This window comes from Mercenaria mercenaria, chromosome 10 (assembly GCF_021730395.1).
Source record: "Mercenaria mercenaria strain notata chromosome 10, MADL_Memer_1, whole genome shotgun sequence".
Classification (NCBI taxonomy): Eukaryota; Metazoa; Mollusca; class Bivalvia; order Venerida; family Veneridae; genus Mercenaria; species Mercenaria mercenaria.
Window position 1 is genome coordinate 35214535 of NC_069370.1, and position 13401 is coordinate 35227935.

Below are 13401 nucleotides of genomic sequence, written 5' to 3' on the forward strand. Positions count from 1 at the left end.
GCTAAAGGACTTTCACTATGCCAAAAACATCATAACCAAGTCTTTTGTAAAGAATTGTTTGTTTTATACAGAGAAATTTCCGACGACAGAAGCAGCTCGTTATTTGGTCACAGATTACCAGTACGAATGGTCACAGGTGTGCCAGGTCCTCTACATCCCGCGCCAGATCTACAGGCTTACGAACCCTCAGAGTATTCGTCTAGCGACTTCTCGGACAACCATCGTAGATACGACGACGCTGGTTTGTAGTTCTCTTACTCGAAAGATTTAAACGGACATACCTGTGTGTATGCCTTATCCATATATATTATGAGAACATGTAAATGTTAGTTAAAATTATTCAGCAGATATTATACGGGTATGATAAAATATGGTTATTATAATAATAGTAGTGGGATCCGGGATGCTGTATTTGGCTCGAGTGGATTTTGCCAGATCGGATCTCACGAGATGTGCAAGCACAGAGTGTGATCCGTCTTTGCAAAATCCACGAGAGACTCGAATACAAAATCTCAGATCCAGCTACTGGTTTATTATATACCTCCACCCTTTTGTCTGTTGTTTTGTTATCGAAGGAAATATTCAATGTCGATGTTTAAATAGAAATGGGTGAAGTATTTTGTGTGCGCAGTGTCAAGTCGTGCATATTAATTTAAAGTAGTCTGCAATGTACAAAGCAAGAGGTACAATACAGATATTTTTCTGCTTGTTCATACTTACTTGTGAAATACAAACTACATAAATTCTGTTAAAATACGGCCTGTATTTTACAAATAAATACGAACAAAAACTACACTCAGTCCTATTTCAAAATCGATAAACTGTTTAAAAAAAATTGAGATTTTGTTCGATGACAAACAAAAAGTGAAGTTGTTTAACAAAAGGGTCATTATAACAGTAGCTAGCGCACCTCGTGTTATCTGTCCGGGCAATATTCGATCACTCGAGCTGAATACAGCATCCCAGATCAAGCTACCCTGTTATATTGGCTTGTTTCCATTTTACATCATATAACAAGTGCATATCTAGCACGGAAAAGAATTTTCTACAGAGCAGCAGCATGAACTTCCTACAACTGTCACAAATTTTTCTTATCATAGAAATGTAGTTAAAAGATCAGTCTAAGTCTAAATTATCAGGTTAAAAACGCTTATTTGTCTCTGATAGTAAGAATAGGGTTTATTTAGCATTATTAAACAGAACGGTATTTACAGTGTCTATATTTTAACCCGATCTGGTTAATGCAAAAGAAAATAAGGTGTATTGTCCTTATGATAAGATGTTAAGAAAGGGGTTTATATAGCGTATTCAATACTCAGAATGGTATTCATTTTTCTCTGAAAATTAGAAAGGTGTTTTTTTTTTCAATGATAATTGTTTATTTTTTCTCTATATATTTTTTGACTATTTACTTTAAAAAACTTCAGCATCCGAGGACGACAGATATAGCCAGTCTACATGGAATTTCCTTTTCCACAATACTCTTGGTACAGAAAAGGTAAGCTTGCTGACACTTTCTGATATTTTCTTTAAAAATCAGGTCAAGCTCAAAATTCGGTCATCTGTGGTCAGAACAAAGTCGCTGGCTTAAATAAAATAGAAACACTTTCTACACTCTAATGGAAACATGTTCATTCTGATAGCTATGAACTGATAGGATTAGTTCAAAACAGGTCATATTGCGTTATAAATTAGGAAAACCTTGTGTACTCTCCAGAGGTGACCATAGTTTTTACCTGATCTACATAAAACCTCGTCAGAATGTTTGTTAGTATATATTCTAGGTAAATCTTCAATCTGGGTCATCCAGAATGCTTGTCTCGATTTGGAACGACTATAGACTTTCCTGTCTCAATAAAATGCATGTCTATATAACAAAAAATCTCGAAAACTAGGCTGCTATGTCAGTTTATGGTGAAAATGTTGTAAACACCCTAGTTACTAGGACTGTTCACGTTATTTGATTTCTTAAGAAACCTGGCCTCTAGTGGGAGAAGCTAGTTGCTACTACTATATACCTCTTTTAGAAATACAAGTGAGCGATCTAGTGCCATCATTTTCCTCTTGCTTAATTTAATTTTTTTTTACTGCATCAACGAGGACTTATTTTTGATTTATACAGAATGACTGAATCGGACTTTAATTTAGTTATTTCTGCCTAAATCTGAATTCTTATGATTTCTTCTTTTTTCCAGTTCCAAATCAGACGTCCAAAAGTCGATTTAGAGCCAAGGGGTCATCATGCATCAGACAACTTTTATTGATATTATGGACATAGCTTTTAAAAAATTTACTGAAACCATACGAGATTAATACTAAATGCGAAATTGGCATGATGTTCGTATAGTGGCAGCTGTAATAGACTTTAGAGAGGTTGAATTTACGTTGCGAGTGAGTTTACGCCTACTTGGTGAATGTTTAACGAAATATTTAATTCACACTCCTGCAAAACGTAAATCTGTAAACATTAGGGTACACATTTTGAAAGTGTAAAGCCAAATTACTTTGAATTTACAACTTTCTGATTTCTGCCACCCTTCATACTACCTCAAACTCTCTATTACCTCAGATGCGATAATTTCAACAAATGGCTTCGTTCCTTTAGTTATAGACCCCTGAAATATTTCAAAATTAGATTTCAGTTTCAGTAAACTTTATAAGCGTATGTACACATTGACTAGGTTTCAAGAATGTATTGATACGCAATCTTAGAAAACCATACATTTACATATTGGCAGTTATTAAATAATTTATATCATAATATATCTGTGTTCAAAATTGTTATAAGAGATAATGCATTGTTTTGAATGGCCCTGGTTTTAATACAGTTTACGATCAACAAGTGCATAAGTCCTTTTACTAACTTTTTAATATTCTGTCTCACTATATCTTCAACATTAATTTGAAAAGTTCATTTGTGTAATAAAATGTTTTTACTTCTAACCTTTAGCCAGCTGTCGGCAGGTGATTTTGCCTTCGCGACCACTGCAGACCAGGATCAGCCTGCACATCATGGTCTACACTGTTCGTTATTCAGTCAATAAAATTTTCATTGAAGACCCCTTTGATAAACAAGTGGTAACTGCCCAAACTGAATGATAGACCAGTCCATTTTAGAATTTAGCAGAGTAAAGGTTAAAATACAAACTTGTATTAAACAGTAAGCCGAGGGAGCCACACTGACTGATCATTCGATAGACGTTACCGGCGTAGGGGTATCGAGTACCTTTATTAAGAAATATTAAGAAATAAAACAAAAGGTGCTTGATGAAGGCATGTAAGGAACAGTTTTACTGTATTTATACAATATAAATGAAATTTGATAGAAGGAAATTGTGATTAATGATATTTACAAGCACTTGTCACTTTATATCATTTATAACTTGTTTACGAGAGGAAACGTTGAAATATTTTTACTACACAATTACAGTGACATTTAATTTTTATCAAACATCGTTACTTTCTTACGTTCATCTGTCATTTCTTGCATTTTGTTATAATTGACAAATATCTTGATACTAAATATCAAATTACAAGTGTAAAAATTACCACAGTATCCATGTCCTTGCAAAACACTAGCCAAAAAGCATATGCATCCAAACCGCAAATACATTTGCAAAGCACTGTCTAAACAACATGTACATTTGCAAAAGCTCTGTCCAAACCGCATACACATTTTGCAAAGCACTGTCTAAACCACATACATTTGCAAAGCTCTGTCCAAACCAAATACACATCCAGTTCCTCGCCTCAAAAGTTACTTAAAACAACAAAAGACTTGAAACAGAATCTTACGTGAACTATTGAAATTCCTAATTTGATTCAATTTATGTTGTATACAGTTGTACGATTAACTGTTGCATATATCTGATACATTAAACTAATGTTTTATTGATAAATGCAGTTTTTTCGATGTAAATGAGATATGAAACCAAAATTTGTAGTCCTGTTTGGCGCCATATAACCTATACTGTGTTGGTGCGCTGTAAAATCCAAATAATAAATAAATATGTCTTAAAACTCGGAACAAGACATTGCATTTACTCTTTGTTTACATTCGCTTGCACATTGCACATAAGTTGGCACAATTGCTCAGGCTTACCCGACTTAGAAGCACTAACTTTTATTCTTGTGTAACACACAAGCAGCCGTCTAATACTGTAATACTTAATATAAGAAAAACAACTGCTGATTGTGGTGAAATATACTATAAGTTTATTATATTTTTATTTGGTAATATTTCTATGCGTGTTTTGTGACCGGATTGGTGTTAAAAGGCAGCTTCAGTTTTCAATTTTGTTTGATTTTGTATGAGTCATGCTTATTATAAATTGTATAAGTGTAGCATAATACAACTGCTTAAATGTTTTCGTTTTAATGGCTGAATTTGAAAAACGGAATTCAGCACTCCAGTTACGTAATTAAAGAATGTGATTTACCCGTAAAACTGGCAATGATTGTAAGTTTTTACAAGATGAAGGGATTGATTCACAATGTATTCTTTACTGTATGTTCTGTTGAATTACACCCATAGCTGAATAAATGTTTTATTTCGATGTCAACTGTACCATAACACTGACTGATATAGTTCACAAATAATAATTATACACATACGTGCCAAATTGTAGATCACGTCACAAATTTCCAACATATTCTTGCATGCATTTCCAAAGTCTTTATAAAACAGTCATATCTTTACAGTATTGTACCTAGTATTTTTTCAAAAGCATGGTTCTCTAAAGCCTAAAATATCACAAAACAAAGGCGTTAAAAAAAACGCCAGGGCATCATAGAAACATGATGTATTATTTTGAGAGAGAATCATTGTATCAAAAGAAATTAAATGAATAGTAAATACAGAATAAGATCTTTCCATGTACTTTATTTTTATGATAGCTGATGTTGTATAAAAAATGAAAAATTTAAGCAAGGGGCAGTGTTATTTTGCGAACCCGTTTTTTGGGTAACACCTTAAAAGAAAATGATATACTTTTGACAAAAAAAACCTATTTGCAATATAATAATTGTGTACCTATATTATTAACTGTTTATTACTGTTTATTTGTAACAATTAAGTAACTTTGCTTCTGTCTGTACACAGGTTTAAATAGCTTTGGAGGAGAGGGGATTCATTAATCTTTATTAGAATTTGTTATTCATCCCTTTTTGCATTATCTTGTCCAAAATGTTGTTGAGATAGAGCTGTATTTATAAGTGATATTATACAATTATCGACTTTTTCATAGGTTGATATCAGGATTTATCAACCAGAAAAAAGTTTTTGAGGGTTGATAAATCCTGATATCAACCTATGAAAAAGTCAATAATTATTTTATTACATGCACAGATGTATAGTCAGTCTTGTTATTACAACTGTATCTTTAATAAAGAAATAAGGAATAAATTTAGATCAAATCAGGTTGATATTGGTTTTCCAAGCACCTACTTTGATCTATTTTTATCTTCGTACTATTTATAACCCAGGATAAGTCGATATGATATGTACTCATTACTTTTCAAACCGTATTCAGCCAGTCAGAGAATCAATAGAATACAGTCATGTAATAATATAAGATATGTTTCAAGTAATAGATTTTATGTATAGTTGTAGCGGGGAGAACTGACCGTCGCTAAGAAATTGTATCATGAAAACTTTTGTTATAAGTAAAACGTACGTTATAAGGAATTTAGTATTTAACTGTTGTTATCATTTGTGCAGAAAGAAAGAGGTTCCTGATCTTAAAACTGACTTAATATCTTAATAACCGGAAATATCATATACATTCTTAATTCTTGTAGACTTTTTATATGCCTTACTAACGATATTAAATATGAAGTCGTTGAAAACGACCGGCAAACCCCGTTGTTGACGGATCCATAATGTATCCCGTCATAATCAGAAATGTCCCGGGTAACTGCACCGTCATTGCGTTCTGGCGACGACGTCCGATGACGGGTGAATGGAAGCTGACTCCGGTAGACTCACAAATACACGTGGCACTGAGCTTAAAAAAGCAGTAGAATTAATACGTAAAAGTTTTTGGAAAATATGTAAACTGAAAATACGAAAATAAAAGAAGAGAAGGTATATAATAAAATGGTTAGTAAACGACTGGTGTGTGCATTCTTGCCATAATGACACCTGGTGCCATAATTGACCGATTGCAGGTATGAATTTAAGTGGGCCATTATAGCAATAAGGCACGGACAAACCCTATGTTAACCTCTTAATAACACTTTTTTGTTGCTACTTAGATGATACAATGCATAATATTTAAGTGTTCGTTTGCAGAATTTGGAACAAAAGCTGCGTGTATCATTCGAGGGAAGATCTATATTTACATAATTTGGTTTATGTAATAGTGTTTTAAACAGAGTTGTTTTTAGACGATTACGACATTCGTGTTTGACTTTATGTTTTGTAGAAGTGACAGTTTGTGAATTTTGTTTGACATTAATTTTGTCTCGCATTGATTCTTAATAACTTAACTGTTGATTTACTATCTAAGCAGCCTATAAAATCTTTACAGTATAACGAAATATCAATTTGTTTTATAAGTACAGACAACCGTGCATACAAAGATCACTTGGAGAAGCCAAAAAGCGGTCTGTATTACCTTAAGTATTTCTTAAGGTTAATGTTCACATGAAATGTTTTGTTCTCAAGTTTGACTGTACGTTGAATTTATTTTGTGCAACGTAAAAAACTGATTGTTGATAGAACTAATGTAAGATTTCTTGTTTTTACTGCTGATATAATTTATTGTTAGTGTTATATTGTTGTTATCATTGTAAATAATTGGGGTTTTCAAAATATATTTATTTAAATACTTTTTCTCTTTCGACTTATTCTTGTAATGTGACACGCGTAAAAGTCTCCAGTGTGATAAGTCATCCATATTGATCTGTTACGTTTCCAAGACTGCATGCGCATCTTTCATAAAAGTACCATTTAAACATCTCCTTCAGTGAAGAGTACAGTGGGTTGCTATTGTTTACCTGTTTGTATGGTCGTATGTATTGCGGCGGTTTGAAGGAAAACCGTCGTAACTTATTCGTTACATTCAGTGAGTTACAACAGTTTTCCAATCATCCCTCTATTTGGACTCAGTGCTGTTATTATTACTTTTTTACTGGGATCATGGAATCTATTTAATGGCCGAAACAAAAACAGGTCCAACAGGAATGGTTAATGGCTCCCCCACAAAGCAAAAGCATACATCAGCGTATTTATAGTTGTAAATAACTGACGAGCAAAAAAGCACAGACACAGTAAAGCGAACCTAAAAATAAAACAAAGAAAGGAACATAGTGGAGCATGCCCTCGGAAACGTCAGTAATAAAACGTCACTGGGGTGTTCAACTAAACTGGTAAATGGCGCGCGCTAATACAGATTCAATCCCTACCAGGTTCTAAAGTTACAGAACAGAGAAAATAAATGTTATCTCCGCCAGGTGAATCACTATCTGACGTAATGCTAAAAATCACAAATTGCTCTTTTTCGATTCTTAAAAACAATAATCTAACAACCATATCCATGCATACATTTAGATAATGAAGAAAGCAGACCAGCAAGAAAAACTCGATTAAAGGACCCAAATAGTTGCTTTTTTTGAATATATACAATCACTATTTAAACAGTCTTGTCCAACGCTATTAGAACGGCGGATTCACCTGAACTGTCAAATAAAATTATTGAAACAACATACATATTGTTTTTAAAGTAGAGACACAGAATTGGTATATTGGTAATAAAATCTGTAAAAAGATCCTTTGGAAGAACAGAATTTTAATGTACGCCTAAAAGGTTTATCTCGCCTGAAAGCGTCTTCTGTCAGTCTGTCCGTCTATCTCACGTTTTGATTCCTATGTAATCTGCTTTGAGCTTGTTTTGCTGATTGTGTTGGAAAATGTAATTATCATTGTAAGGTAATTTATCTGATTTCTTCAAATTAATGTGATCTATGAAAACATTTTGTTACCATGACAGCCAAGAGACTTTACGCTTTCTTGAATAAACATCTCAGGTGAGCACCATGAAGTCAAAATCGGCATACTTGTCGACTTGAAACATTAGAAAAACAAGAAATATCTTTAAAAATGATGGTCGGCGAATTGTAATAAGGAAAGAAGTTTATGAATTTTTCATCTAACATTCATCTTTCATCTAACATTTTTCCAATTGCAAAACTAAACACCGCAGTTTAACAATTTAAATGGTTCTCTTTTAATTTTTCGCAAAGGTTTCGTAGGGTTGCAATTTTGTTTCGTTTATCCTTAGACGAATAATTACAGCAGTAGTTTGATGAAGATTCATGAAGCGGTTCATGAGAAGAGGTCATTAAACGTGTTTATATTTTTAGCTAAATTGGTCCCTATCCCCATTTGTAACAAAATAGCAGGAGACCTTACGATATTGTTACACATCGTGTTTGATAAAAATCCATTACATTTTAGTGGTTAATGCGAAGAAAGGCATATCTACTTTTAGCTATAGTGGTCCCTGATAGATCCTCAGTGTTATAGGTGGCGCTGAAAGGGCAGTGACGTCACTGATCGTTCTGTGAACGTTAGGAAGGCTGTGGATTTTTTCCTCTCGGATTTTTCAGGTAAAATCATTCTATTTTTTATTTTTTTCTTGAAAACCTTGGTGGTTTTTAGTACCTAGGTGGTACATTGCTGTTTTGTGCAGCTATTTTGTGACTGAGGTCACTTACACCCCAGGGAGGTGCGTAATTTGTTCTTCTTGGTGACGATTAACATGGCAGACATTTTCTCTGGCCGGGGGTCAGTAGCTATATCTACCTGTTTCGTGGAAAGTATTGGTAGTTTAATCAGTTAATATTACCCCCTAAAACACTGAATGGGTTTTCATAATTTTGTTGGTGCATACTTCGTGGCTTTCATTGAAGGTACAAGTTGTTAATTGCTTTGGCTATCTTTTTATTATATGAGGATGCGGGTTCCTTTGTTTGGACAAGCCTAATGTTTATCAGTAGGTCAGTTATTTTTAGATTTTGCAGTATCTGCTCTCTTGACCGGCTGCATAACATGCATCTAGGATTTCGCTGGAAGCTTATCAGCAGATTTGTTACGGTATGCTGTGGTCTGCTATACTGACCCTCACTTGTCACGGCTGATAAACGCGCTCCACACATGAATGCATATCAGAAACAGTGGATGATATATATAGATATTGTGTTTATAGGGGATTTGTGTTGTTTTACATGGTTTCTCCCCTTTGATATTAAATACGGGGCTATGTTGTATGCTGTTTTATAGTTATAATATTATCGCGGGATATTCATATATGTTTGTATGCGTTCAGGTTTAGTTTACGCTTAATCTATTGAATCTATTTGTATTTATTTCTGTTGGGAGTATTTATTGATTATATTCTCTTCTAATTTATGTGATTTTAGATTCACTGGTACAATGGTTCAACCCACGACATTGAAAAGGCGACACACTCTGAAAGACACCAATTTGATTTGTCTAGTCAAAAAGATTTGGGATGCCAATGTTCCTAAGCAGTATGCTAGGGTGACGTCCTCACAGCCTCTAGAAACCATGAGTGCGGAGGTAATACCTATACTTCTGAAATATTTTCTATCAGTGGAAATATAACTGAATCCATCTATTATGATAGATAATTCTTATATTAATTAATGCGGTTGTATTCTGCTATTTTGTTTTATTATTATTTGGTTTATGATAATAATAATCACTATAATAATAATAATAATAATATAATGATGAAAGTGATATAGAATATAATATCTCTTATGATAATAATGTAGATAATATGAATGCATAAGTAGTGTGTTGAGTACAATTGAAATACGGACGTCTTATTGTAGAACATAAAGTCAGTGTTCAAGGAACTGACAGGGGAGGAGCTGGGAGAAGTTCTTACTATGGCAGACAGAGATGACACACAAGGCAACGCTCGCCTGGCACTGCACTGCGCAGTTATACTTGCGAACGAGATTGGGGCGCCTAAAGGTCAACAGCTGGCTGAGGAGCAGGTACATTAGTTGATAATTTATCTATTGTTATTGTATCATGTTATGACAACAGCTTTTTTCGACTGATCTTCAGTCACTGAACGTTTTCCGTAAATGAACTTGGTCGTTAATTCGTTCAACTTCATCATGTTTATGTAGGTCAGGTGGATCTATTTTATAATATTAGTATTATAATATTTTTCGCATGCATCTTATGACCCTATCATGAGAACATGGTTGCCTTTGGGTACAACTCTGCCATTGTATAATTTATTGGGATTCGTAACAAGTGCTTTTGTACCTGTAGGATGGCCCCGCGCCGATGAAGAGGCAGAAGACAGGAGGTCAGGACATGGAAGAACGAGTGGATGACCTGAAAAAGAAAGTAAGGCTGCTGGCACTTCAAAAGAGCCTTCAGAGGCGTTGATACTATTAACGTTAGAGGAACTGGCGTCGGTTTCCCGCCGCCATTCCCATGCTGACGCGGAGACTGTTGAGGAATTATATCGTCAGGCCTCTAGACACCAGGGGGAGGTGAATATTGCGGCATTATGTTTGTCTGTCCTTAATGGACAAGCTTCAGGCCTGGTGTCTAAGGCTCTGGCAAAATGTCTCAAAACTAAGGAAGTTGAGAAGCAAGATGCCCCGAAAGAGTATTCTCCACTTGCAGATTTATATCCTCAGATGCAACAGGCTCAGTGGCCGATGTTACCTCCTGCACATACGGGATTCGGCTATCCGTATTCTTTCGGCCATACATTTAGACCTAGGTATAAACCAAGAGGGGGAAGGTCTCCTTTCCGTCCGAGGGGTGCTTGCCTGTTCTGTGACTCTGCGGAGCATCAGGTTAAAGACTGTATGCTCATGAAGAGAGCTAAACAGAAGAACTGAATCAATACAACTAGTAGTCATATAGTCACACAGTTGTATTATGTGTCTTTTTCAATTAGTGTGTCATTTTATTTCCATCTATTGATTCAAAATGTTTATACATGAACACTTTATGAAATTGAATGGAGCTATATATTTTACTCAGATGTATTGCATATCGTTTTAATGCAAGTGAGTTTGACGACATGTAAATAATATCTATATATTGTGACTTGGTAAGATAAAAGCTAGTTTACTAAGCATTTCTTGAGTTTATTGACGGTTTTCTTTGCATTTTCTTTATTAAAAATTTTAATAGTTTATAACAGACAGTTTCTCCTTGATAAATTATTATAGCAATGCTGCGTCATTTATATTGGTTACAGATAATTGAAATGATCTGTCAAGCTATAATATTTGCAGAATTCTTCTCAAACATTTCTTATGTACAATGCATATCGGATAAAGCTATATTGATTGAAATTGTACCGGTACAAGACTTCCGAAACTTTATGATACTAAGTCTTAATGTTATGATGGTAATATACTTCATGTCGAAACGTCTGTTTTGCGTAATCGTGTTTACGTTAACGACAAGTTTTAAGTGTGCTTGGGTGGCTCTACTTTTTCCTTTCAATCATTTCATTTCTGGATGTATATTGTGCTTTGTATGTGAAATTATTGATTATTTGGATGTTGATATTGCCATTGTATGATTATTTTGTATTATTAGTACCATATACAGCTTTTACACCTTTCACTAGATTATTTTGAGTGAACCCTCGTCTTTTCTCAAGAGCGTCTAAAGCTCTAGTGAATTTTTTATTCACGTGAGTTAAGAGTGAGGGTCTTTCCTGTCTCTCAGCGTCTTCTGCCTGGCCGTTTTCTGTACAGTCTTGTATTTTTTGACAGGAGGAGGAAGGCTCGTTTACTGGTAGTTTCATCAAGATTCCCTCCTGGGAGCGACAACATAATTTTAATCCAACGGCTGTGACTGTACGAACGGATCCTAGGTGGATGACGTTGGGGATGGTATGCCCTCACTTGACGCTCATTTTCATACTGCTGAAGACGTATTTTTAGATAGGCATGATGTTAGCATTGACATGCTACCCTTGCGAGATCCATCTTTCTTTGTATCGGGTCAGTTACATTCATGTGTTAAGGAATGGCGGAAAATATTGCATGGGACTAGTGCGTCGGACAGAATGGTTCTTTCGTGGTTAGAGAATGGTGTAGACATTTCGTATTTTTTCACTCATTTCAAAGGTAATTTTAAAGGACAGTGTTATGACTGTGATCTTCCACCTAAGCGTTACTTCCCTAATGCGCCCATTTGTCAGCGTTTGTTCCCTTTATTTGCCAGGAATTATTGGAACGGGTATCAAATGGCTCCCTCCGGGTTTGGGGCAGGGTTGGTGAGTGTGTACCACCGAAAGTAATCTTACCACTTACAATTGAGGAGTCCAAGCCTCGTCTTTGTCATGACGCAAGATATTTAAACTTATGGATTAAAGATGTTCCTTTCCAACTTGAAACACTAAAGGATGTTCATAGATTAATTGAACGTGGTGCATACATGGTATCCTTTGATGAGAAATCTGGATATGATCATATTCGCTTGACTCCAGATATACTTTGGTATAGAATTTGCTGGATGGTTGTTCTCATATACTACATTGTCTTTTGGCTGGAAAGCCTCGCCTTATGTCTACCAGACAGTGGGAATGGTGGTAACGTCGCACATTAGATCATTGGGCATTGCCACAATACAATACATTGATGATAGATTAGGTGCCCCTCTTGTTAAATCATCCGCTAACGTTGATCAGCCATTTCGGATGGCAGAGAGAACATCATATGTATTTCTAGAGTTGTTGACAAGACTGGGTTATACACTGGCGTTGAAAAAAATGTGTGCTTATCCCTGTACAGTGTTTACGATTCTTGGGTTTTTACATTGACTCTCTTCGACAAACTTACGTATTGCCGGTGGAGAAAAAACAGTCATTTTGTGCCCTTCGGGATTTTATCCTGGGTTCGAAATCTATTGATTTGAAAACTCTCCAAAGATTTGCAGGGAAGTGTATCAGTATGACATTAGCAGTACCTGGTTGTAGATTGTTTACTCGTGAGGTAAATAGGGCTATTGCTGTGGCCTCAAAGAATGGTGGCATTGTTTTGATTGATGACAATCTTAGTGCGGAATTACGGCATTGGTGTTTCTTGGACGCTTGGACAGGCTGAAGGTTTCATGTCGTGTATTAGCCCAGTACTTAATACTCAGGAAACACTCAAGAACTGACCTTTCTAGACACGAAACACTTAGGATATCCCCAGATCCTCAGTGTTATAGGTGGCGCTGAAAGGGCAGTGACGTCACTGATCGTTCTGTGAACGTTAGGATGCTAAGGATTGGAGTCGATAGGTTATTCTTGTAGCGACTAATTACTAAGTTTAACTATTCAATGCTATATACTGATTTCCCACCCCTTCCCACCCAGTAAAGCGTTGGCTCTTGGT

At 35.3% G+C, this 13401-nt stretch overlaps 1 protein-coding gene and 1 pseudogene across 5 annotated transcripts in view; both read left to right on the forward strand.

Annotated features, from left to right (window-relative positions):
* LOC123559399 (fibrillin-1-like) overlaps positions 1-6833 on the forward strand; it is a 128616-nt gene extending 121783 nt beyond the window's left edge. For all 5 annotated transcript variants that reach the window (XM_053552727.1, XM_053552726.1, XM_053552729.1 and 2 more), the window contains 3 exons: positions 72-241; positions 1428-1498; positions 2196-6833. In XM_053552727.1, the coding sequence (XP_053408702.1) occupies positions 72-241; positions 1428-1498; positions 2196-2264 (310 nt within the window). In that variant the 3' untranslated portion in view covers positions 2265-6833. The remainder of the gene's footprint in view (positions 1-71; positions 242-1427; positions 1499-2195) is intronic.
* Positions 6834-9345: 2512 nt separating this feature from the next.
* On the forward strand, positions 9346-13125 carry LOC123532322 (uncharacterized; annotated as a pseudogene).
* Positions 13126-13401: the final 276 nt, after the last annotated feature.